We start from the raw sequence: 27,804 nt of genomic DNA, 5'->3' as shown, positions 1-27,804 counted from the left end.
GCATTTGGTACTAAGCTTTAATTTATGACACCAGACCTACATTGTGTCCTGCTGAATCAGGCTGGCTGGTAGAATTGTAAAGAACAATGGAAGGATCATATCTTCTTTTCCCTTTTTGGGGGGCCAGCGGGGGGGGGCACTTCAAGCATTGTTCAGAGGATATGGGGACTACTCTCATTGATATTGGGAATACCAGACTGTGTTATTCAATGTGGTGACCCAAGAATGCTCTCCTATTTGGATCTTGCTATGCTGAGGACCACCAGGGTCACCGTAGAGTTGCTTAGGGGCCTCTAGGGCTGCACCTGGTGGTACTTACGTGTTTGGGGCCAGTGTTGATGGGAATCAAACATGGGGCCTGTTAATTTGTTCTGCATGTGATCTTGACCACTAAGCGATCTTCCTAGACTTTTCTTCCACCTTTCTTTTTTTAAAACCCCGAGATGCTTAGGTGCTTACTCTGGGCTCTGTGCTCAGGGATTTAGCTCTCCCGTTAGTTCTTTGGGGAGTCATATGTGGAGCAAGTGTCTTCACCCCTCTGTCATTGCCTTGTGCTGATTTTGGTGGACAGAAAACTTCATCTTTTTTTGTTTGGTTCCTTTGCTGAGGATCTTTATTTACCAATACCCCACCATCTCCAGAATTATTTGTGGATTTCTACATTTCCTTCGAGGCTTATCTGTTCAGAAATTTGCCTTTTTAATTTCCATATTCAGCAAAGAAGTTGAGGTGAATAGAAACTTCTTCATTCTGAAATGGTTCCTGGCCCAAGATTGTTCTTCTCTGTTTTTAGTCCTGTGAACAGAGGAGTCATTTATAAGAAATGCTTTATAAGTTCATGTTGATATTTTTAAGTCAATCTCGTTTATAAAGTTCTTATCAAACCTTCTCTGTGTTTCATTTATATCTTCTTAATTCCACAGACAAGATTCTGGCTCGCCAGAACTGGGTATGATGGATTAAAATCCATCTTGATAACTCACTCCTTTTCCACATTATACACACTCAGTTCAAAGTATCACTGCAGCCTTAGTATGGGAACACCAATAGTGTTAACTGAAAAGTAATAAAAACATTTTCTTTTTTGAATACTTTCTGCATTCTCTCTGCAGTCAGTGTTGGGGGGGGGAGCTTTGTGTGTGCAAAGATTATTTATGGTTTTTGAAAATCAGGCATATTTAAACATAGATTCGCTTATTTAGATGATATTTAGTGCAGGAGTACTTTTGATTTTGTTTGCTAAAATATTGGTCTGGTAGATTTAGAGATGCTTTTTATGTATTACAGTATGTGGGTTAAATGATGGGATCTTTGGAATTCTGAAAATATCTCAGGAATGTAATAAGCAGAATAGAGAAGATAAGATTGCTTATTTTGGGAACAAGTAAAAGAATGAGTTGGTAGGTAGGCTGTTGCTTACTTTGAATTTGGGTGGTAAAAATAAAAATGGATATTATTCTTTTTTCTCTTTTTTTATATGTATATATCTGAAATAAAAGATTTTCAACAGTTTTCTTTTACAAATAGTGAAAGACAAAGACATACACCAGGGGAAGAAGGTAACAAGGATGGATTAGACAGGGAGGAGAACAATGACTTAAAAAACAGCAGATGTACTTTGGCTATGGCTCAGTAGCTAGATAATTCTAAGCAACTGGACAATTCTTGAGTGAGAAGGAGCGATGAGGGAAACCAAAGTTTCAGGAATGAGTCACAAAAGAAGAAACCTCCCTTGGAGTAAACTTTAGAATGAAAAAAAAATTATTTTTTGGCTTTTGGGTCACACCCGCTGATACTCAGGGGTTACTCCTGGCTCTGAACTCAGGAATCACTCCTGGTGGTGCTCGGGGGACCATAGGGGATGCTGGGAATCGAACCCAAGTTGGCCGTGTGCAAGGGAAACACCCTACCCACTATGCTATTGCTCCAGCCCAAGAATGAATTATTATTATTTTTTTTAAAAAGAGGGGCATTAGAATGGTGCTTCTGAGTTTCTGCCTCAGATGTATTCAGGGATAAAGGGACTCTTCAGTACAGTCTTGCTCCAGAATGAATGAGGGGGATCACTCAGTTTTCTCAGCATCACCTGAAATTCGTGGGAGCTGTGTATGTGGAGGAGGTCCTGAGGCCTCATCTCAGGTTGAAGTCTCTGAGGGTGAGGCTTGGGAATTTGTATTAAGGCAGTTCCCTTGCAAATCTGAAGAATAAACAAAGGTTTACAGAGGTAAGACATTTAGAATGACCTTAGAATTGCATTGTGATCATCTGAACCAGAGTTCAGTGACTGGCTGGGGCAGAATCCCACAGCTAGAGGACCCGGATGGGAGGGAGGATGTGGAAGAGCTGTGTTGTAGGACGTTTCTGCAGGTGGACCAAAGTAGTAGAGCCAGGGGAGCATCTCGGTTGGAGGGAGGTGGTGATTATTGAAGTAGGTTGTTGCTTTTAACACCCTGAGAAGTTTGCCTGTCAGTAGCTAGAGCAGAAATGGTTCTCTGTGAGAATGAGTAGAGCCTGAGTTGTTTGGCTCACCTTGAGCTTAGGGCCCACACTCTTGAGGGACAATTGGGGGGGGGGGAGAATTTATTTATTCATTTTTTAAATTCAATCACCATGAGATGCACAGTAACAAAGTTGTTCATGATTGAGTTTTAGTCATGCAATATTCCAATATCATCAACAATTTAGTTTTTGATGGCTCTTTGAGGGCTTGAAAGTTGTCATCGTGATGAGATTTGTTTTTGTTATTATCTTGAATCAGTTATGAAAGAGGAGAGATGCTCAGGCCTTATAACTCTGCTTCTTCTGTTTTGATGGTCTCTAAGCAGAAGGGATGGGTTTTCTCTAGTATACATTCTTGGTTCTTCACATTATTTTTCACATTGTTACCTCTTTAGTTCCTCTTTTTTAACTTATTCATTCTAGTGAAGCTCTCTTCTGTGGGAACCTCTGAAAGGGTTTGTCTGATATGAAGTAGTGTTTTCTTGTTTTTTTTTTCTTTTTCCTGCAAGATTGACTGTTCGAGAAATTCCCCTATTGTGTGATTTTGTAATCACAGTCTGAAGTTTGTAGAGAGAGGACTGAGGTAACAGTCTTGTTCCTCCCATGTTTTTCTCCCTCTGCCTCAGGGTCTCAGTTTTGCTTTGTTTTTAATCAGGCCAGGTTCACCATTTCTACCCACTTGGTTTTCTGCCTGTCTCCTGGGGAGTTTGATCACTTTCCTACATTTTCTTTTTGTCTCTCTACCTATAGAGTAAATTTGTTTTCCCTTTAAATTTGCCTGGTTTTCTTATATAGGGTGCTTGGGTGGGGTGGGTGGGTCTTGGGGTTTCCCACTGGCTCTATGCAGAACCTTTCCTGGCTTCCTCTCCCCATCTCCTTGTTTCTGTTGTGGTTACTTCAGTGCTAGCCTGTTCAGCTTGTGCACTGAACCTGTGTACCGAGCTCATTTTCTTTCTCATGATCATATTTATACTTTTGATGGATATATTTAAATGAACAGCTGTGCGTTTGTTGAGTCATACCACAATTATCTGATTCTGCTTTAGCTGCTCGACTGGCAAAAGCTTATTTCAAGCTAAGTTGTGAGAGAATTCCATTAATTGCATTCTAGTTGGGGGAGGGGAAAGGAGGAGGACCACTAAAGAGAGTCTTTTTAAAGAGTTGTGTTAATTACTTATTCCATTTTATAGTAGAATGATTTGGTCGCTAGCTAGCTATTTAAGATGTCACCTGGAGAAACTTAACAGCTTAAGCAACCAAAAATAAGAGAAAAGGTTTAGTGATAATAGTCTTAAAGGCAAAATTTCCTGAAATCATTGATGAACAGGTACTGTTGCTGGTACTGTTGCTGGTGCTGGTCTATTTCAATAGACATGGGGTCTTCAAAAGACTTCTTTTCTGTAAAGATTAGTGTACTTGACTCAGTATTCCTTGAATTCATTGGCTAAGAGTTTTATTTTAAGTCTTCTGAATAGACAGTGTATGATACAGAAGATGTTACAACTTACTTTTTCTTCAGATGTATTAATTGTTAATTATAACCTCTGATTGAATCTTTGGCTTCCATCAGCCAGATCTGTTTTTCTCTTGACACTTCCTTCGGGTTCTTTCTGGAGGTTATTAATAGACAGGGAAGTATGGCTTTCCAAATAGCGTCAGTAACTGCTAGAAGACTTGGGGGTGGGGGTGGCGGAGAGAATACGTCAATTTCTGACTTGTCGGGGTTGTATTTTCATGCTCCAGAAAGCATCTCAGAGGTCACTGGGGATGGCTGTGTGCGGATCAGCTGGTGTCTGCAACTGGAGATGCAAGCTGTCCTTTCCAAATGGGATATTGTCCACCAGGGAGTTGTCTGGTATACCCAGCGTCTGCCAGTCGTCTTTTTGTTTGGCTGCTCCTCTTGGATGACACCCCCGAAAACTGAAATCCAAGTTACAAACAATACGTTTTAATTGATCTCAGTTGCCCAGTTGTTACTATATTAAATTGAGGACCTGGAGCACCCCAGCTTCCTCAATCCGCAGTCATTTTCTTGCCAGGGTATATAAACTCCCTAAACCTCTCTTTTCTCTCTCTACCTGAATTCCACTGTCGCATAGGCAAAGAGTTTAAGAAAAAGAAGTTTTCATTTCTGCTTTGTGTTCACTAGGAGCCATGTATGCCAAGGTAATCAGTTCTGGGACAGATCCTGACTCCAATGCTGCTTCTGATTCAGTGTATGGGGGAAGGAGGAGTGGGATAAGGGGTCATGCCAAAAACAAATCAGTAAAGTTAGACACTTTCCACATGGTGTTTCATGCTCTGAAGGAGATAAGGCAGGGTTGTGCAATGTAGGGTTAAGGGTGGGGAGGTCTGTGGCAGAAATGGACTTGGGTATGGGTGGGATGTCAGGCTAGGGTATAAAGGGTGTTGTATTTCTCACTTTCACAGAAATATATTCTTTAAAGAAAAGAGAAAGAAATTTTACCTCTGTTATATTTCTTGCATTTTCCTGACTTGTCTTTCCCAGTTATTCTAGGTTAATCCTATTAACTTTAGATCTGGGACAGTTGAGTTAGGTAGTAGGTACCGGAAACGAAACCATGGCTAGGGAGGAAGGTTTCAAAAGGCCTGTGCTTATAGGTCTAAGGGACAACTTCAGGCAGTCTTGAAAACGAGACACCATCTAATGCAAAGTTTTGAGAAAGGAAGTATGATTTTTAAAAATAGATTTGAAGATAGTTAAATGTGTGGAAGAGGGTAGGGGGAATAGCGTGGATCTTACTAATAGGTAAAGCAGTTGTTTCAATGCCCTCTCTGTAAAGTGGAGGGGGAAGATTATTTAATGCTCAGGTGCCTGAGAGAATGGAACAAAACAGGTGGGAAGTTATGGGGTCCTATCAACTGAATAAAGCAGGGAAGCCATGGCTATTTTTTTTTCTTTTTGGGTCACACAAGGCAATGCACAGGGGTTACTCCTGGTTCATGCACTCCGGAATTACTACTGGTGGTACTTGGGTGGGACCACCTGGGATGCTGGGAATCGAACCTGGGTTGGCTGCGCGCAAGGCAAACACCCTATCTGCTGTGCTATCGCTCCAGCCCCAGCCATGGCTATTTGATACAAAGGAAATGAAGTAGGAAAGGAGGGCATTTTTTATGTAGTCAAGTGTTGAAATAAAAAGTCTGTACATATAATTAAGGTATGTGGGTGAGGGCAGGGGTTGGTTGATCAGAATATTGGAATGGCAGAAGCTTAGCTTATTTTTATTGTTTGTATTTCTTTTAGGGGTGTAAGTCGATTTCATGATGTATACAATTAAGCTGAATTTACTGGAGATTCTTTTGTTCTTACAGAGTCGCCTTACTTAAGTCATTCATGTAAATTTTTTAAAAATAAAGCTTTTTCTCCACACCTCTTACTCCCATCATTTACGAATGGTACTTCTCCTTCTTTACTTTTTCACACCATATTCTGCCTGGGTCCATCTGTCACAGCTAGATTGTTGGTGGTGGTAACTCTTTGCTGAAATAACCTGTATTTCCTCTAACTCCAAGATGAGTGGATCCAGGGACTGGGTTTCAGTTCTGTAGGACTGGTCCAAGAACTATTTGTATTCATTTATCATGAAAGATCAAATTGCATTCTAATATTCTGAAAGTGAAACACCACCAGAAACCTTCCAGCAGCAGTGAAGTCTATATAAAACCAAACCCTGGCAACTTGGGGGTTGCCAGTTCAGACAAAGTGTGGTGTTAAAAATATATTTAACAGGTCATTTGTGAATTGGAGGAAAGACCATAACTTAATTTTTATAGTATAACTTTGCTTTAGCTTTTCCTTTTTCTTTTCTCTTTCTTTTCCTTCCTCCTCTTTCTCCTCCCTCCCTCCCTCCCTCCCTCCCTTCTCCCCTCCTTTTCTCCCTTCTTCTCTGCCTTCCTTCCTTCTGATATAACTGCCTTTTTGCCTCTCTGCAAGGCCAGGCAGATAGTTTTGGAGCAAGTTGTTCTTGGGTTACCTCTGTCTAGCAAGCGTACAAGCATAGGAGATACATAACTGTTGTCATGTGATGAATTTTTGTTCCGTTTGGAGATAGCTGTTGTATATATACTTCTCTCAAATTGTATATCTAGATTTTGTCTTTCTGGGCCAAACCTTATCCCATAATGTGGCTGACTTACACCAATTTCTTTTTTTTCCCTTTTAATTGAATTACCATGAGATACAGTTACAAAACTTGCATGATAGAGTTTTAGCCATGCAGTGATCAAATACCCATCCCTCCACCAGTGTTCATTTTTCATAAAAATGTCCCCAATATTCCTCCTGCCACCCCCACCCAATCCCACCCCTGCCTCTGTGGCAGTTACCTTCCTTCTTACTCTCTCTACTTTGCGGCATCGTGATCTGCAATACAGATACTGAGATGCCATCATGTTTGGTCTTAGTCTGCTTTCAGCACACATTTCCCATCCAGAGCCATCCCTCCAACCATCATTGACTTAGTGGTCCCTTCTCCATCCCAACTGTCTTCTCTCCCAGCACATGAGGCAGGCTTCCAAACCATTGTGTGATCCTCCTGGCCCTTGTCTCTACTATTCTTGGGAGTTAGTCTCATATGATGTGATTTTATATTCCACAGATGAAAGCAGTCATTCTATGTCTGTCCCTCTCTTTCTAGCTCATTTTACTTAGCAGGATACTCTCCATGTCCACTCACTTATAAACAAATTTGATGACTTCAGCACTTCTAACGCTGCATAGTATTCCATTGTGTAGATGTACCATACTTTGTTTAACCAGTTGTCTGTTCTTGAGCACTCAGGTTGTTTGCAGATTCTGGCTATTGTGAACAGTGCTGCAATAAACATAAAATTGCAGATGTCATTTTACTGTGCTTTATTGCATCCCTAGGATATATTCCTGGAAGTGGTATTGCTGGGTCAGATGGAAGCTTAATTTCTATTTTTTTGAGGAGTGTCCATATTGTTTTCCAGAAAGGATGGACCAGTCAGTATTCCCACCAGCAATGAATGAGAGTACATTTCTTCCTGCATCTGTGCCAGTACTGGTTCTTCTTCTTCTTTTTGATGGACCTACACTATTTTCTGTCTTTATTTTGAAGTATGAGTTATAAGAGAAGGAAAAAGTGGGGATGGGGCATGAGAGAAATGATCTGAGAACATATGCAATTTTATTTTATGGTGAGAGATATAGAAAGACAGCATGATTGAAAGGTTTCCCACATACCTATGAATAAAAGCTTTTTTCTAAGAGGAAAATAAGGATGGTTCAAGTTCAGAATATGTAGAGAACTAGGAAAAAGTTAAAGATGACAAAAGCAGATTGTTATGCCATGGGTGTCTAATTTAATGAAGATTGGGAGAGTGGACTCCAGTCAGGTGATTTTGTCTTGTGCCCTTGAACAAGTTACTTTATCCCCCCATTTTCTTAGGAGGTTAATATCACTAGTTTAGAGTGTTTGTGGGAGAGAAATTGAATGAGATACTGCATATGATCCCTAAGCAAGATACCTGGTTGATTAATACTTGTCACTATTGTTAGGGTGATATCAGCGTAATGCTGACAGACACACAGAGAAAGCAGAATTATTCCTCTTCCTCTTTTTTTTTTTTTTAAATTTTCTACTGGAGTGATGGGCTAGAGTGATAGAACAGAGGGTAGGGCGTTTGCTTTGCACGTGGCCAACCTGGGTTCGATTGCTCTGTCCCTCTTGGAGAGCCGGGCAAACTACATAGAGTATCCCACCCACAAGGCAGAGCCTGGCAAACTCCCTGGGGCGTATTCGATATATCAAAAACAGTAATGACAAGTCTCACAATGGAGACATTACTGATGCCCACTCGAGCAAATCGATGAACAATGGGAGGACAGTGCTACAGAGCTTCTGTTGATGTGAAATAAATGCTTTTCTTGTTTCATGGAAGTTGCTGCATTGACCCTCAACCCATGGAAACCAAGTGAGTTTATGTGGATGGTGGAAAGGTCATTTATAATAGTGATAGTGAATGTACATCCCGTCTTTCAAAATTCGTGCTAACTTGGAGGATGTTAGGAGTTGAAATGATTATAGTCTCAAGCAAGTGCCTGTTGAATGAGTAGGTAGTGACCTGGGCAGTAAATTATGTGTTGAACAAATGGATAAACCAAAGGAATGTAGGCCACCAGGCCAGACAAATGAACATATTGTAGCAATGGGAAGGCATTTTAGTGTTCATTTTTCAACTTTCCCTTCATCCTCAGTATCATGGATAATGAAATATAAGCTTTGATAAAACTGGAATTTAGAAGTATCCTGAATTCTTATAATAGATTATCAACTACATTGCTAAATATGAATTGCATAGCTAATATCAAAATGCTTCGGAATTTTGGGGGTGGGTGGGTTGGGGGTAATATATTACAGTATAGGTGTGACTTTATCCAACTATAAAATTGTGATGAGCAAAAGAAGTGCCAAACTTGGTCTCAAGCCCACACATGTTAGGAATTGATCTAAACGCTAGCTACTTCAGTGAATATCAGTTTGGTCTATAAATGGAGTTTGAAAAGTGTCCTGGGATTTAGAAATTGGTTCCAGTGTGCCTTGGTGCTATCTTTTTTTTTTTTAAGTTAAATACCAAGTGAATGTTTTTTCCAGGAGGGTAGGCCTTGGACATTGAATGTGATTTAAACAGGGTGCCATAGTTAAAAGAATGTTGTAGTTAGGAGGTCAGATACCTATTCTTATTTGGAATAGTTATTTTTCTTATGTCTGAAGTTTCAGCTATCAGAGTGAGAGCAAAAGGTAGGTAGTTCATACAAAAATAATGCTCTGAACCCTTCGCTTAATATCCTATCATTCCCATTGGCCTTTGATTATCAAGGATTTGACCATAGCACATCATATAAGCATTTTGTTGAACCTACAGTAGAGGAGTAGTTAAAGTACCTCCTTATCACAGGTTTATGTCTCATTAAAAAAAAGAAACTTAGTATGTAAAATATAACAGCCTATCAAATGCAAGTCCTACATTGAAATGAAATCTAATGCTTTTTTCTTTGACTTACTGACTTCTTGATGTTAGTAAACCTGGGAAGAGTAACATTTTTGTTAGGCATCAGGTAAAAATGCTCCACCTAAAATATCTGGTACCATCTGGTGTCTGGTATGGTGGAAGGACAGATTGTTGAAGGAGGAAGGCAGTGGTTCTCTGCTGTGAGGTCCAAAATTCTCTAAATTCTAACACTTTCACAGGTATTCTGGGCTGGAGTGATAACACAGCGGGTAGGGTGTTTGCCTTGCATGTAGCCAACATAGCCGACCCGAGTTCGATTCCTCCGCCCCTCTTGTAGAGCCCGGCAAGCTACGGAGAGTATCTCACCCACATGGCAAAGCCTGGCAAGCTACCCGTGATGTGTTTGATATGCCAAACACAGTAACAACAAGTCTCACGATGGAGACGTTACTGGGCCCACTCGAGCAAATTGATGAACAGCGGGAGGACAGTGACAGTGACACAGGTGTTCTGCAAGGTCCTTCTTCCAGCGACATATATGTATAAGGCTGGGTTTTCTGCATATGCTTGTCATAACATACCGAATACAGTATCAGATACCAATTAGCTTCTACCAAGCCAAACCAAGGGAGATTTGCAAAAAAATCAAAACAACCTGGAGAGGTAATATAGTGGATAAGGTATATCCACTCTCTCTCTCTCTATATATATTGCTTTGCACACAGCCGATCCTGTTTTGATTCCCAGTACCACATAGGTACATTGTGCACTGCCAGATGTGGCCCCCAAACAGAACCCTTCAAAAACAACACCACTCTACCATCCTTCCTTCCTTCCTTCCTTCCTTCCTTCCTTCCTTCCTTCCTTCCTTCCTCCCTCCCTCCCTCCCTCCCTCCCTCCCTCCCTTCCTTCCTTCCTTTCGTTCTTTCCTACACCTGATGCTGCTCAGTGGTTACTCCTGTCTCAGGAATGATTCCTGGAGGTGCTCAGGGGACCATAAGGGATACCGGGGTTCGAACCCAGGTCAGCTGCATGCACGGCAGATGCCCTAACCACTGTACTGTCGTATCACTCTGGCCCCCACCACTTTTTCTAACATGGTTCTATCATAGTTCTTTAAAATAAATTCATATTGAAAAAGAAAAACTATTTAAGAAATCCCTCATGTTAATTTTTAATAAATGTTGATAGATATAATCTACATAGATAAACTCCTTAGGGTCCTCAATAATTCCAAGAATATGAAAATACTCTCTTTTTTTGAAAGGTTCTTGGGTTATTGGGCCATACTTGACTGTGCTCGGGATTTACTCCTGGCTTTGTGCTTATGGATCACCCTGAGGTGAAGGTCAAGGAACCATAGACAGTGCTGGAGATCAAACTCTCATCAGCTTTGTTCAAGGCAAGCACCCTGTCCACTGTACTATCTGTCTGGCCCTTTAAGTATTCTTATCTTTCCTTTATTCTTATTATTATATTTTTGTGACCAGGAACCCGTGTATGTATGATTGTTAGACGTTCACACCTTTAGTTGTGGTGTACTTTGGGGGATGCCAGCAAATTCAAGTATCAGTAAGTTCTGCCAATACATGTATAGGTGTTCACTGTGAGTGGTAGTGCTATTCTCATACCCTGCTTTCCACGTAATAGCTGTGGTACTCATATATCTTTTAGTTGTTCTTCAGGGTTTACGTCCTTTAGTTTTGATGCTTGCACATTTATTCTGCAGGCCAGAAATCACTTCCCATGCTGGGAATCTCAGACACCATGGCTGCCAGAGAGAGCAGAGAACAGCAGAGCCCTTAGTGGTGTGTGCTGTGTACATGGCAGCACCAGAGGTCGAACTCAGTTGTTTTCTTTAATGTTTAATATGAGACTATAGGGACTAGAGTTACAGTTGTGTTTGTTTATGGTATTGATGTACAGTGTTACTGCACACCATGACCACTGAAGTACCTAGGACCCTCCACTTTCGTTTCTTTTTCATCCGTACTATTTCCTTCCTTCTCTTAGGTCTATGGAACTCACAGCCATAGGCGTGCGAGGCAGTGTGCTCTAAGCCACCAAATCCCCAAGCCCCAAGGATGAAAATCATCAGTGACCCAAAATGTTTGAAAGTCATTAAAGGAAAGCATCTGTGCACTTTTGAATGATGACTGTTCTCATTTCAACACAGTTCCCCCTTGTCTCTGTCCCCCAGTTTATCTGAAACTCCTATACTTCAGAACAGAGAAGTTGAAGATAGACTTTTCCTTTTTTTTTTTTTTTTTTTTTTTTTTTTGCTTTTTGGGTCACACCCGATGATGCACAGGAGTTACTGCTGGCTTTACACTCAGGAATTACCCTTGGCAGTGCTCCAGGGGCCATATGGGATGCTGGGAATTAAACCAGGTTGGCCGCATGCAAGGCAAATACCCTACCCTCTGTACTATTGCTCGAGCCCCTGAAGATAGACTTGTAAAGACATTTTTCAAATGTATTTTAAAATTCCAAATAGATTCTTGGGTGTTCAAATTAGAAATTTAGCATTTTGATTTTTCTTTTTTTAATAACTAAATTGATCACTTGATCACTTGACATCTTGTTACTGATCGATTCCTCGAGCAGGAGCCTTGTAACATCTCCATTTGGTCCTGTCGTGTGCTAGTGTAGCCCAGTGGTGTCTGTTTGCTCCAGAAACATGAAGAGTCTCAAACCGATTATTCAGGGTCTTGACGAAGAAGTCTGACCATCTCATAGGTGGGCGGCCTTGTGATCTTTTTTTTTTTTTGATTTTTTTTTTGATTTTTTTATTTATTGAATCACTCCTTGTGATCTTTTGACGTCCCATGGAATCTACTCAATAACGGCTCTAGTCCAGTGGTCGTCTCCAAATCTCATTATGTGTCCAGTCCATCTGATTTTCAACGCTTTGGAAAATGAGACAGTATACCTTATTCTCTATCGTAGAGGGAGGTCGGAACTCTGGATTCTTTCTCTCACATGAGTGAAGTGTGATACTCTAAGCATAGCTCTTTCAGTTCCTCTTTGGGAGACCCGAATAGCGTTCTCCTCCTGTTTTCGTAGGGACCAGGTCTCTGAGGCATATATTAATGCAGGAAGAACAGTGGAATCGAAGAGATGTGCTCAGAGCTGGAGGTTCTTTGTCCTCTTTCCACGCTCTTGAATACCATCCGTGGTAACTCACAGTTCCAGTAGGCCGAATCTAAATGTTGGATATGGGAGTCTCCCAATGGATGGTTCCACAATGAAATTGACCACGTCATATTCAATCAACGGTTTTGCCTGACCAATGTCACTGTTGTCCCAAAATTCCAAATGGGATCAGACTACCGTCTCCTTTGTGCAAAATTCTACTTCACAGAGCGGGGAGAAAGGGTTACAAAGTTTAAGAAGAGAACTCCCAGAACGACCACCAACTGGAAGTTCTTTGGCACTATAATGGTAACATGGGAAGATGCCGTCGTTGACCACACTGATGAAGAACATGATAGACTGGCTCAGCACCTCCATGATTGTGCGAGGAAAGCCAAAGGAGATATCCACAAAAAGATGCTTGTCTTCGAAAACTCTCGAGCTCATTCGTCAACATGGCTTAGTGCAAGCCTCAGGCAACCACAAGCTAATGTCTGAGCTCTCAAAGCAATGCAGAGAAGCTATCAAGGAAGACCTCAAAGAGAGAAGAGCAGCAGTGCTGGCCGATGTGGCAGAAGCTGGGAAAAGCATTCATAACACCTACCTGTCCTTCGCCAACTACAAGACCAAGATGACTGCCCTCTGACATCCTTATGGATGTATCACGTCTTCCAGAAGGGTAATGGAGAAGATTATTCATGACTTCTACTCCATTCTCATTGATAGCCACGTCCACCTACCCACATACCAAATTCCGCAGGATGGATATGTCGTTCCCAGTGTTCTCCCTTCTGAAATCCGACACGCCATTTCGTCAGTGAAGAAGCGAACAGCACCCAGCCCACACAAGGTCAGATGCAAACACCTGAAGAACCTGCTGTCAGTACTCATCAATACACTGGCTCGGCTCTTCACACACTACCTGTCTGAATGCAAGGTTCTGTCCCAATGGAAAACCAGCAGGACTGTACAAGAAGGGAGACATCTACTACATTGGCATCTGTCGCCTGATCTGCCTGTTGTCTGCGTCTACAAGCTGTTCACTCGAGTCATCCTGAGTAGGATTCGCAGAACACTAGATGAAGGACAACCATGCAAGCAAGTGGGGTTCCGAAAAGGATTCAGCATGATCGACCATATCCACACAATAACCAAGCTCATTGAGGTTTCTCGGGAGTTCAAGATGCCGCTCTGTCTAATGTTCATTGATTTAAAGAAGGCTTTTGATTCTGTTGAGACGGAAGCGGTCATCGAAGTCCTAGCCAAACAGGGAATTCAGACTCAATACATCAGGATCCTCTGTGAGCTGTATTACGGATTCACTACCAGGATCTCACCATTCTACAAGGAAGTGATCATCCATGTCAAGAGAGGGGTTCGGCAGGGTGATACCATTTCACTGAAACTCTTCAGTGCCACCCTCGAGAACATCGTGCGATGACTGGAATGGGAAGGAATGGTAGTGAAGATAGATGGTCGGCAACTACACCACCTCCACTTCACTGATGCCATCATTCTAATAACACCAAACATTAGCCAAGTGGCACAAATAATAGCCGACTTTGACCGTGAGTGTGGAAAGGTCGGCCTACAGCTGAATCTCACGAAGACAATGTTTATGAGAAATGGTCTCTCATTCCTGATGTTCCATTCATTCTCAATGGAATGAACATCTCCTAATTCAACAATTATGTGTACCTAGGTCGAGAAGTCAACATGATGAATGACCTGGCACCTGAGTTGTGCAGGAGGAAGAGAGCGGCTTGGAATAACTAAAATATAACCATAAATTTATTCTAATGTTCTCTTTTCTATGTCCTAATCCCCCCCTTCCTCTTAGGGATGACATTGCATTAAAAAAAATCATATAATTACCATTCCCTCCAGAGTGTCTGTACGCCCCTCTACCACTGTCTCTGTGTTTCCATGTCCCTATCACCTTGATAAGCTCAAGGCTCTATTTAGAGCTTTTAGCCATTTATTATTCCCTTACTGTGTTTCTTCATAACATATGAGAGATTATTCTGCAGTTTTGCGTCTGATGCTGGCTAACTTCACTCACCCACAAGCCAGGAGAAGATTATTACCACTCATCTGACTTAAAGGGTTAATATCTAAGACCTATAAAGCAGTTGGAAAACCTCATAGGGAAAAAAATTACCCCATAAAAGAAAACTTGCTGAAATAATTGCTCAACAGAAGTTCTTTTGATCAGTGTTTCTTAACCTTTTTCCTACTGTGGTCTCCTTCGACCTCATTTCCTTTCTGTGGAACCTCTGTCCTAGGGGTTGCCCCCTTAGTCTCATGCTATATTTTCTCCTACTCTGTGGGTGTGAGTGAAGTTAGCCAGTAGAGGGACAGATGCAAAGGGGTGCACACACCCATTCCCCCTTTATGTGATTTTCACCTGTGGCTCCTTTAAAATGTCTTGGTGTACCCCTCTCCTTCCACCCCCGTTGAAAAACTGCTCTAGACAATTGAAAACATGACAGTCAGTAAATGACACCTTTTTTTCCCAAAGAATTTTGGCAGATATATTTGGGGATTGAATTTATAACTCATTTTCCCCCTATTTATGATCATAAATTATTATTTTAATTTAGCTTTTGCAATAATAGTCTGTTAAAAGGTATTTTGGGGCATGCATATTTGTTGGCTTTGTGACAGGAAAAAAATGCCAGTGGTGATTGTCTTTTAGACTGTTTTTTTTAATAGTGAAAGGATTCTTAATTATGAAGCCCAAAGCTTGTTAACTGCTCACTTTTATTATCGCCTGAAATTCTGGAGATTAAAGTTACAGAGATGACAAATGTCTTCATTCTGTCATTCCTTTTCAGGTATGTACATTAAAGTCCCCACTTAATGTCATCAGTAGGTTGGTGAAACTGAGAATTTAAGCAGGATGACATGTAACAAAAAGCAGATCCTGAATAACATTTCATTCCTGGCTGGGATTCTTGTCTTTGTTTTGTATGGAACCCAGGGTCATGCACAGTTTTTGCTCCACCACACAGAAGTCACATCCTGTCCCTGAGATTCTTTCTTTCTTATTAATATTATAACACAAATGATGCTGAAAAACTGGCATTGTTTGGCAACCTGCTGTATGAGCTTGTGTGTGGAGGGACAGACGGAAAATGCTACTTGGTTAGAATTTAAACAAATTGAGCTCGCTAATTTAGGGGAAAGTTCTAATTCAGCAAATATCAAATGTACACCCAACTTGTCTCTGTTAGTAGTGAATTGAACAAAGGAGATTTTGCCATCACATAGTTTGCAGTTGAGTATGGAAAACGATGATCAAAAGCACAGATACATATGAATATGTAATTATTAATTATAATAGCACAGCGGTGTAGGGTGTTTGCCTTGCATGCAGCCGGACTGGCAGAGCCAGGTTCGGTTCCTCCGCCCCTCTTGGAGAGCCCGCCAAGCTACATAGAGTATCTTGCCCACACGGCAAAACCTGGCAAGCTACTAGTGATGTATTCGATAAGCCAAACACAATAACACAAGTCTCACAATGGAAACGTTACGATTTGCTTGAGCAAATTGATGAACAACGGAAGGACGGTGCTACAGATAAATTTGGGGGATGAAAATGAACAGAGTGGGATGTGAGAATGTAATGAGGGCATATAAGGGCTTAGATAATTTATGCATAGGAACATGCTGGACTGGACTTTGGAAAAGGGCAGTCTTGTGTTGTCTAAGACAGGAAAGATTGCGGATGGCTGGTTGGAGTGTGAGAGAAGTTAATGGCAAGAGATCAGTGGGAAGAACTGAGGTGTAGAGGCATTGTGGTCACATCATCATAAGGACCATGATAGTATATTTGTACCCCCTTACATTTCTAGTGTCTAGTACACAGTAGGTGATCAAAAAGTTATAAATAAAGGAAAAACTGGGAATTCAGAGGCAAGACTGAGGATGTTCTAGTGGTTTTCAGAGGCTTTTGATGATATTTACTATCAATTAAAGGTTTTTTTTTGAGCTTACATCTTCAATATGTATGTCGATTAAAAGTTTATATAAGCATATAGAAATAGGAATTTAAAAGATTAAGAGTGAAAAATTTAAAGTATTGATTCAAAGGCATTTTAGATGTTTACTCTTGATGGTATGGCGGATGCAAATTCTTTTTTTGGGGATGGGGAAGGTTTTTTTTTTTCCCGGGGCGTCATACCCAGCAGTATTCAGGGATCACTCCTGGCAGTGCTCAGGGGACCATATATGACACTGGGGATGAACCCATGTCAGTTGTGCATGATTGTGCTATTTCCTTACCTGCTATACTATTAATTTTTCAAATATTGAAAAAAATTTTAGTTTGTGAACTGGATGTTAATTGTGCTTCTCTAATATAGGGATTAACAATGAATCACTAGGAATATAGTTGTTTGCTTCATTGCTTTTTTACTTTTCTCTAATGCTTTCATTGATAAAGTCTGGAGTTTATTGGTTTTAGAGTACTTTAATGTTGGGAAGGGCTTGGTTCCATTATAACTAGTCAGTGTAATGTAACCCTCAAAATTGTAGTATATGCTGTACTCATAATAAAACGTATCTGTCTTTTTCTATTATGTTCCTTCCACTCTTTCTAAAAGACAGTTTCTTTTGAGAGTGATGGCTCATTATATGTATTGTTCTATTAATTAAAACATTTTTTTAAAAAGATCAAGAATTTGTACTGGCATCTCCCACTTTAGTGATCTATCTTGCATGACCTTTGAATGTGTACCATTTTAAGAAACAAGAGGAATGCTCTTAGAGACTGAGATAGGTAACAGGAATTGGACCAGTACTAGGGGGTTGGAATCACTACAGATGAGGATGGTTATTTAGCTTCACACCTGCCTTTTGAACTAGATCTTGAAACACAGCAGGAGGGACTCAGGTAAAAAAGAGGGCATTTGGAGGAAGGGGGAGCCACTGTGTAGGCATGTTCAAAGGCACAAAGACAAGGGGCTGATGGAGGAGTGGGTATCTAGTTGGGAGTGCCTTCAGGATACTGATGAAGCACTTGTATGTCACAAATAAGATCTTGCTAGAGAAAACTCCTATGTGAACACAGAACTCTTAATGATTATTACTGTAACAAGACATCCACAATGAAAGGGTCTCACCAGAGTTTCACAGGCTTTTAAGAAAATATTTTCCAAGTCTTTTGTACCCTCCTTTTCTCACCTAATATTTAGAGAAGGCATTTCATTTGAAATACAAATGAGTGGTGGTAAGATCAGTTTGGGAGGTATGGACTAGGTAATCAAATGACTCAAAAATTTGATTTTAAGAACATAGATGAGAACATGTTCTCATCTTCATACCTAAGTTAATAACGGGCTTATTTGCTTTTGTTTTAAAGCTGTTTGAGCAAGTTAGTATAATAACCGATTTATTAAAGAATTTTTCCATCTTTCTCTTTTACCATCCAGAAAATCACAACTAGTCAAAGGTCTAATTAAAAATAAAAACACTCCTTTTATCTTGTGAAACATTGGTAGACTCAAATGTGTATTATATTCCTAAATTTTATAGAACCCGTGCGCATGAAAAGTTACTTTTCACAGTACTTAGCTTGAGAAAATTGAGTTCCTGCTAATGTAGTTTTGTGATAATAGCAATTCAAATTTTATGTCAGGTATCTTATTTGGTTATAATTATATATTACAGACTTACCAATTTCTTTCTGTCTTAGTTATGGCTATTCTTTGTTGAATTTGAGACTAATGTAAGCATTCATTTCCATGTCAGACCCTGCCTTGCCCTTTTTAGGCTATATGATGAAGTAGTTTGTTTTACCTCCAATACTTTTAAAGGAATAGCCTCAAATATAGTAATTTGGCTTTAATAATTCAGTCAAGCAATCTTTTGCATCATGTTAAAACAGACTATTCAAATGTCTCAGAGTTTTAAATTTACTGCCAATTTTGCATTTGATCAGATAAGAAAATTCAAACCCCAAATCCTTTAGGAATGCGTAGTCTTAAAGCTGAGAATTTTTCATGTCTTTCTTCATTTTTTTGTAAGAGGGTAGATTTCAGGGAGAGAAATTCATCTTAGAGTGGCTACCTGTAGAAGATAAATCCGATGACTTCTTAAGGTGATTATTTAGATTTGTGTAAAGGGTGCATGTTTAAATGTACTAAGAAATAAGGCAGCATATGTGAGAGAGATTTGGAGGAAAGGTCTTGAATGGCAGTTTGAAAATGGTTTGCTAAATTTAATTTGTCTTTCTGCTGTTAGTTTTTTTAAAACTTATGTCTGTTTTCTTTCCACAGTTGTACAATGGTAGATGGAGTGATGATTCTTCCTGTGTTAATGATGATTACTTTCCCTTCCCCTAGTATGGAAGGTAAGTAGCTCTGTTACTTAGTGTAGGATTATTATATTATATATTGTTTGACTTTAAAACTAGTTGCATCTTAGTTATTTTCAATTTAAAACTCCTGCTCTTCTCCTTTTTTAAATTTAAACTTCACCTTTAAAAGCAGTTCTTTAGATTTGCAACAGAATTGAGAGGGAGATATGATGATAACTGTTGTTCCCACATATGCATAGTCATCCCCATTATCAGCATCCCCCCACTAGAATAAAAAACATCCCCCACTTCAGTAAAACTGAATACACTTATATTGGTACATTATGACCCACAGCTTGTATGTTACTGTTGACTCAGTGCTGTGCATTCTGGAGGTTTGGACAGATGTATAATGAACCATGTACATTAATTTATCATAGTTCTTTGAGACTCCATGTCCTTCCCTAGGTATAGCATTAGTTTCTTCTGATATTAAAGACTACCTTGGATTTCATTTGATTTCCTGGGTGGACATTTGATATAGTCCTTGTAGAAGAAGAAGACTAGAAAAGGATTGGTGTTGGAAATGCATTATGTACAGTGAAGGGGAAATAGAGGAAGAATGGGGGATAAAAACAAGGAAAGGAGCTTTATGAGCAACCATGCCTTTTTTTTTCTGGTTTAAGCCTTTTAGCCTCCCAGAGAATTCCACAAATGCCCTCTTAATGCCACAGTGAAGATGCGTAGCGAAACCAGTTAGTGTGGCTAAAATGGAAAAGATCTTCACAAGTTACTATCCGTATCCCACCCCCATTCAGATACTTTTAAATATGGAAAAAGACCACATCGTTTTTAAGTTGTAATATGTAATATGTATGTGCTTTTTAAAAGACAGACTCTCCAGGGTGTGCTGCCACTGAAGTGCTCTAATCACACCCGTGGTTGCTTTAGTCCTGTCTTCTCTCTGTGAGTCAAATTCTTGTGAACTGTCAGTAGCCTATTCTATGAAAAGATGCTTTGTTTCTGCATATTTATTAGGAACTGGGAGGGAAAAACCCCCATCAAGAGCCCCTTCATTGTAATTGAGTACATTCTGATGCATTCAACATCAGTCATAAAGCAAATGTTAATTACAAAATACTTAACCAAAAGGTAAACAATAGGCCACATAACCGAACATCTTTGTTCGTTCTCATAGGGTGTCTAGTGCTAAACAAAAAATGATCAAGTTTCAGAATTCAAAAGGGCTGAGTTCCATACTGGATCTGTGGGTTCCATCTTGGCACTGCATGGTCCCCTGAGTAATCCTAAACACTGCCAGGAATGGCCCAAAACAAAAAAAGGGGAGTCGACCCATGCTTGAGGTTTATTGAATGGTTATGACGCATTCCTAATTGTGCTTCAGTGAAACCAGGGAATATTGTTGGAGTACAACAAAAAAGTCATAGATTATATTTTAATACATTTTGTCGGTTGGACTGGAGCAATAGCCCAGCACGTAGGGCATTTTGCCTTGCACGCGGCCAATCTGTGTTTGATTCCTTCGTCCTTCTCAGAGAGCCCGGCAAATTACTGAGAATATCCCGCCCGCATGGAAGAGCCTGGCAAGCTCCCCGTGGCGTATTCAATATGCCAAAAACAGTAACATCAAGTCTGACAATGGAGACGTTATTGGTGCCCACTCGAGCAAATTGATGAACAACAGGCAGACAGTGCTACAGTGCTACATTTTGCCTGTTAGTTTAGTTTTTTTCTTCTTCCTCTTGGTCTTTCAAATACTGATAGTAATACTTAAAGTAAAATAAATGCCCTAATAAATAATCTTGGTAGTTTGGCTAGAATGAGTCTACTTTTTGTTAGTTTGTTTTGGTTTTGGGGCCATACCTGGCAGTATTCTGGGCTTTGTCCTGGGTCTATGCTCAGGAATCACTCCTGGACATGCTTTGGGGGGTACATATGATATATACCAGGGATTGAACCTGGGTCAGTCACATGTAAAGTAAGCACTTTATTCATAGTACCATTTTCTAGTCCTAGTACAAGTCTACTTTTTAGGACATTTCTCAGGTTTTGTGGGACGTTAGGTGTTGAGGTTAAAAATAGATCAAATGCATTTGAAAGTACTGCGTATCGTTACTAGTGCTTTGATGATGATAACAAATAATTTAAAACAAGAGTTTAATATCTGCTAGGCCGTTAGTTTACTACTTTATTTTATATAATTTTAATGATTACCCGAATGAGTTGTTTTGGGGACTTTAACTTTTGAATTTATTAAAACTCGTATGTAAGGTTACAGGCAACATCTAGTGGGAAATAGAATGATAGGTTTTCAGTCATTATCAATCCTTTTAGGATTTTGCATTTCTTGGTACCTTAAATCAGTTACTGCCTTATTTATATTATGTGTAGCCTGTGCTGGAATCCAGCTTAATCCAGTTTGCTTGTTTGAGTGAGATTAGAGTATCTCATAGCAAATGATATGGGCCCTTCACCAGGATTTTAAAAATTTTTTTTAATTTCTCTTGTGTTTCAAACCAGTATGTATTTATCATGTTCTTTAGATATAAAACTCTAATTACAGAAAGAGTTTATTTGCTCTCACAGAAAAGAGCACTTGAATCCTAATTACTCATATATTCTTTCTTTTCTTTCCCATTAATAAGACTAATCATGCTCTAATACTTTTTCTTTTAGCATTGGGGGAAGTCTGTTTTTGTTTCAAAAATCTTTGGCTTTCCCTTTGTCCCCTTGAGCAGGTTTAAACTGACTCAGTATATAAAAAGATACATTGCTTCTTCAGAAATATTTCAAAGCTCTTATGACCCACATTTTATTAAATTTGCAAGCCATATTTAGATTTTATTATATGGCTTGGAAGAATAGACTACTAGTTTTGCTGCAGGAGATTTTGACCTGTCCTGAAGAAGATCACTAAATCCTAAGTTATTTTCTGTGTTGACTTGATTTTCAGTATTTCCAAAGCCATCACCACTCAGACTTTCCAGCGCAGTTATCCAATGGGAAGGGAGGGAAAGAGGGAGATTGACTTCAATAGACTTTTTGTTAACATCCACAAAGGTACCGCTCTTTGCCAGTGGGGGTAGGGGGTGGAAGAATAAGTCTTTCTTTGAATTGTTCATATGCAAGGATTCCGAAAGTTTTTGAAGAGTTGAGTGAACCTAGAGGAACATCTTAGCATTACATTTATTGCTCTCATTTCCCACTATTTTAATTTATTCCTTTTGTTCAGAATAAAATATTTTTTACCGACAAGTTACCAAGTGAGACTTTCACGGGAGAGAGATGAAATGAGCTGTTTGCCACGGCTAGAATCTGACATCTAATAAAGCTGCACGTTCTTTTTCAGGGGGTAATGACTGAAGGTTGGGGACAGTGTGTCAGCCACCCTGGCCAGTGCTCAGAAGCTATTCTTGCTCTATGCTCGGGAGTGACCCGACAGTGTGCAGGGGACCATATGTGCTGCTGGGGTTTCAAACCAGGATCACAGCCACATGCAGGGCAAATGCCTTGCCTCCTGTGCCATCTGTCTGGCACATTCTTAAGAGACTGCTTTTTTTTGTTATCAAACTCTCTTACCAAATAAAAGGATGATGGTTTCATGCAAGGTGAGCGATGACAAAGCTCTTGGCCTTTCCTTCTTGGGAAATGTTTTTGTCGGTGATGGATTCTTAACAGTCATCTTGTTTTGGAAGGTAGGGCGGGGGTGGGGATGCTGGGATTAAACCCAGGGTCTTACACAGCACATATAAGCAATGTGCTCTTCTGCTGACTCACCTTGCAGCCCCCACCCTTTTTTTAAAAGCATATTTTAAAATATTCAGATTTTATTTGTTAATATGTGCATGGCAAAGCCTGGCAAGCTACCTGTGACACATTCAATATGCCAAAAACAGTAAATTGTGAGACATAACTGGTGCCCGCTCGAGCAAATCGATGAACAAAGGGAGGACAGTGACAGTGACAGTGATATGTGCAGGGGGTAGAAGTAGATATGGAGAGGACTCAAAAACTCTCTCAGAGTCAAATATTGACGAGCTGAAAAACAACTCCAAGATCCAAGCTTATTAATGCTCACCTTGTTATCTGTTGTGTGGGCATGACAGTAACCTTAAGCTTCTCATAAGGCAAGGTCTCAAGATGGATGCTGTCTCCTCTTTATGGAAAAATGAGTGAAGCATATTTGTAGTGGTGTCATATATAGAACTGTTAGTCAGCAGATAGGGCGTTTGCCTTGCATGCAGCAGACCCGGGTTCAATTCCTTCACTCCTCTTGGAGAGCCCAGCAAGCTACTGAGATTATCCCGCCTGCACAGCAGAGTCTGGTAAGCTGTGAAGTGACTCAGCCAGGAACATTTTAAGAGTTGGACCTAATGTACATGGCATATTCAGTATGCCAAACACAGTAACAACAATTCTCACAATGGAGATGTTACTGGTGCCCGCTCGAGCAAATCTATGAACAACGGGAGGACAGTGCTATGGTGCTACAAAGGAAAATAAAACACATTTGAAAATAAGTTTGCCTGCACCAGGGAGAGAGCTCAGGTGGTCAATCTCAGGCCTTGCATGTGGAAGGCCCAGGGTTTGGTCCTTGGCACTTTGTACCTTTGTCCCCATGATCCACATTGCTGGAAATGCCCCAGGGCCCTGACACAGGGAGATTGACGTCTGTCTTGGACATCCCTTCTTCCTCCACCCAGAATGCCTTTGTTGCTTCCCCTAACTCTGCTAACTATCCTCTGGAACTTTTCTCTGAAGCCAGGCATGGCCTTAGGGAAGCTTCTATAGATAATGATTATACGTAACAGTCATAATTACTCAGAACTCAAGTCCATTCCAAGAAAGTGTAAGACTCGGCATGAAGTGACTCAGCCAGGAACATTTTAAGAGTTGGACTTAATGTACAACAACATTCAGAAACACTTTAGATAGGACCTGAACACTTCTGGAATGAAAATTTCATGGAAGAGTGACTCTACTATATTTAATCTACTTATTTCTTTTTAAAAGTTAGATTCAGTTTTCTTGTTCCTTTTTTTTCCCAAAGAGATTGAATTTTATTCACATGAACTATTTAATATACGATAATCTGGTAGGTTTTTTGGAAGGCTATTTATTTGAGACACTGTAATTTACAATACTGTGAATGATAGGTTTTATGCATAGAACATTCTAGTACCACACCCACCCTCCACCAGTGTTCGTATATCCCCCTCCTCTTCCCGCCTCCCCCTTCAATTCAGGGGGTTTTGTTTTTTGTTTTTGATTTTAGTTAAAAAGAAAACCATGTCTGAAATTTGTTGAATTGATGAATCATTTTCACTACCTCCAAATAGGTCATAATCCATAATTTTCTAAAGGCAACTCAATCTATTCACAAGCGACCAGCTTGTGTCCAAAAGGCCCTGTTGCCCTCAGGTGATCGGTGCAGGCTGCTAACTTGAGGTCATTTGGCATTTACTCCAGTCATGTTGGACTGGGTCCTTTTGATTTTTCACCTTGTGGCGTGGCCAGGGCATCCTGTCTCTCTCTCCCAGCGGCGCTTTCACAGGAAGAGGGAAGTTCACGTGTGTGCCCTCTCAACCTTGGTGACAACACCGGAGCCACTGCTGCCTGATTCTAATCAGCTGAATGTAGAGCCACAGCAGTGCTGCTTCTGATTCCTTTGTTATGGCTTAGCGTCGAGCAGGCGCTGTCAGAGATGTCTATTTGCAGAATGAGGAGAGAAGGAATGAAGGAATAATGAGACATATCTCTTAGGGTGAGGTTGGTGAAATTCACCTTAAAAACTGAAAAGCCCGGGGCTGGGGAGCTAGTCCAAGGCAGCAGGTCCAGGCCCAATGCCCAATACAGAGCCAGGAGTCAACCTTGACTACAGTGAGTTGTAACTCCCCTAAGTAGAAATCTTTTCAGACGTAAAGAAAACACAACTCTGCCTGCATCTTTTCATTTTTTCCTTTTGCAGTGGGGGCGATCACACTCAGGTCTCATGAATGAAGGCAGGAACCACATCCTAGGCCCTCTGCCTGCTAGTTTAGCTTTTGGGGTTAGACCCAGCAGGGCTCAGGGTTTTTTCCCACTGTTGCTTGGAAACCAGGGCCTCTGGCATGTAAAGCACACACTCTTGCCACTTGAGCGACAACCTCTGTGGTGTGTGTGTGTGTGTGTGTGTGTGTGTGTGTGTGTGTGTGGGAGGGAAAGTTTCCCAAGCAGTGTTTAGGAGTTATGGGGGTCTCATCAATGATTCTCAGCCAGCCATGACATTGATTCAGTTCAAGAGTCTAAGGCTGAGGGACTGCTCTGACTCTGCAGTGCTGGGGATACCCGGACCAACCCCGAGGTGTTGGGGGTCTCCAGCGCTGTACCAGGAACCATATGGTACTAAGAGTCAAACATTGTACTGGGTTTGTACCAGGCATGCACACTGACCTTTGTTCTCTCTTATGACCTTGTATTTTTTTGTTGTTGCTATGTGGGCGTAGGTTGGGGTGGGGTTTGAAGCCGCTTTTGCAGTGCTGGGTATTAAACTTGGGTCTGCCAAATGCAAGGCAGGTTCCTTAACAACCCTTTGCTATCTCTCTGGTTCTCTGCCTGTAATTCAGGTACTGGTTTTGAGTTGGGAAGGAAATGAATGGCCTCATTTATTTATTTATTTACTTTTGCTTCATTTGTTTCCTCTTCTGAATTCTAGTACCTACAAGTTGGTTTGAATGGAAGGAGAAAACAAATCATATTCATTCAGGAAAGTTGGGGATTTAAGACTAGATTAGAGTTTAGAATCTGAATTCTGTGAAGCACAGAATACTGCAAAATGCATGAAATCATATAGTTGTGGCTGTTCTTTTGCAGTATGTACTAGTTCATGTACTTTACAAAGGTTTTCAAAGAGGGTAATTTTTAAGAGGCAAATGGTGCCTAATCAAATAAGTCTATAGAAGGGAAGGTTCTTGGCCACAGATGGGAATCAGAGCTTTCTCAGTAGAGTAACAAAGCTAGCACCTTTGTGAGCAGCATTTCTTTTTTTACTGTATTTGTGTTACTGTCCTTTCATATGATGTGTGTGTGTGTGGTGTGTGTGTGTGTGTTTAGTCATGAGCAATTTGTTAGTGGCCAAGACTTGGTGGTACTCAACATCCAGTGGCCATGGTTGCTGCCTAGTGAATATTTGAGAAAGAAATGAATAAATCATGATGGCTGTGGTAATTATAAAGACATTGAAAAGATACTGTTGGTAAGAAGGGACTGATCTAGGTTGAGGAAATAATAAAAAATCATATCCTTTCATAGAACTTACTCTTGGGGACCAGAGTGATAGTATTTAGCAGATAGGGCATTTGTCTTGTGTGTGGCTGTCCCAGGTTTGATCTTGGCACACATATGGTCCCCTGAGCCCACCAGGAGTAACCCCTGGTCTCCACTGGTTGTGGCCCCAAAAGAAAACAAAGCAAAACAATAGAGAATGTATCATGTTTGGAAAAAGAGTATTAGACAGTACCGAGAAGGGATTGGTAGCACAACCTTATGCCAGAGGTGTTTGTCTTGTATTTGAGTTTGTCTAGGACTGTCAGGGTTAGTGAAATTTTGAGCTGTGCGGTGGAAGTGGATCATAGTTTATGGCAAGATTAGAGATAAAGACTGAGAGGAAAACTGTTCTCCTGCACTGTTGGGACAGACGAGCCCACATGCTGCCTTTGCAAAGCTTTCTTGGCTATGGCAACTTAATGGTGGCAAACAAAACAAACAACAACAAAACCCTCGTTCAAAGAGTAAACCTATATTGAATTAGTTTCCCGATGATAATGCCAATAGTGGCAGACAACGATAACCTAATAACAGTTCCACTGCGAACTTTTATTATGAGAAAAGAAGCCTGAGCTGCTGACTTTTCTTGCAACTTTTGCAAGACATTTAAATCCCTGTAGCTAGCCCTTTTGTTCCTGTGTTACCATGGAGTGTCAATAAGCCCAGCTCAGAATAACCCCAGCCGTGAAATGAGAGGTACAACTTGCTCACTGGCATGCTGGCTGGCCAGGTTACACTCTTCATTGCTCGCGTCTCAGGAGGAGCAGAGGGCAGCTGGTTGCCCTGGCTGCGCTGAAAGGTGTATGTATCTTGGCTGGCCAGCATTTAAAATGGAACTAAAACTTGGCTGCCTTCTGAGCATGTGTGGCACTGATGGAGCTGATAGCAACTGAAAATAGCCCACTGAGCACCTGTCCCTCGTCCACCGCCCCTGGCCAACTGCCTTTCAGGACCGTGAGGACGCACTTGTGGTCTAGGTGAAGGACTGAGTCGATTTTCATGGTTCCCAGGAAGATCTGGGGGAGCATTAACATGGATAAAAAGCAAGAAAAGAAGGAAAAGAAAGTGACAGGCTTTTGATACTGAGCAGTTGCACTTGTTCCTTGTGGTTAATGGGTTGCCACCGTGGCTTGTGAGTGTGTCTTGAAGACTCCCTACAGTTCTCATTCAGTCAAACCACCATCCACTTGACTGAGGGGCTTCTGTTTCTTTTAGAGTAAAATGCTTTCCTAAATGACTCCTAGAGGGTGACCATCCCTGACTTTTGTTGTCTCTTTCAGAAAAGGTGGGGTGGGCATTAAGTGCAACAGTTTGATGTTGTTTTGGACCTGCTCTTTATCCCCTCATCTGTAGATCACCTCTCTAAGCTGTCTCTTGGCTTGATTATTCTTTCTCAGCAGTCGAAAAGTGGATGCGGAATAGAATTACTGCAAGTCAGGAGCTGCCTGTTTCCCTTTGGGATTTTTTTTCATTTCCTTCTGGGCTTTCATCTCTTTGGCGGGCTTGCCATTGTTGGTCATGCTTGGCACGCCAGTGTGGATGGA

The 27,804-nt window shown here is 40.8% G+C and overlaps 1 protein-coding gene across 3 annotated transcripts in view; it reads left to right on the top strand.

The window, feature by feature from the left end:
- Positions 1 to 27,804, top strand: part of ACVR1 (activin A receptor type 1) — a 141,075-nt gene that overhangs the window by 68,694 nt on the left and 44,577 nt on the right. For all 3 annotated transcript variants that reach the window (XM_056110144.1, XM_056110142.1, XM_056110143.1), the window contains one exon: positions 18,915 to 18,988. In XM_056110144.1, the coding sequence (XP_055966119.1) occupies positions 18,922 to 18,988 (67 nt within the window). In that variant the 5' untranslated portion in view covers positions 18,915 to 18,921. The remainder of the gene's footprint in view (positions 1 to 18,914; positions 18,989 to 27,804) is intronic.

The sequence above is a fragment of the Sorex fumeus genome, unplaced genomic scaffold (genome assembly GCF_029834395.1).
Source record: "Sorex fumeus unplaced genomic scaffold, SorFum_2.1 ptg000009l, whole genome shotgun sequence".
NCBI lineage: Eukaryota > Metazoa > Chordata > Mammalia > Eulipotyphla > Soricidae > Sorex > Sorex fumeus.
The sequence above is the reverse complement of the archived record's forward strand: the minus strand, read 5'-3'. Positions and strand labels throughout refer to the sequence as shown.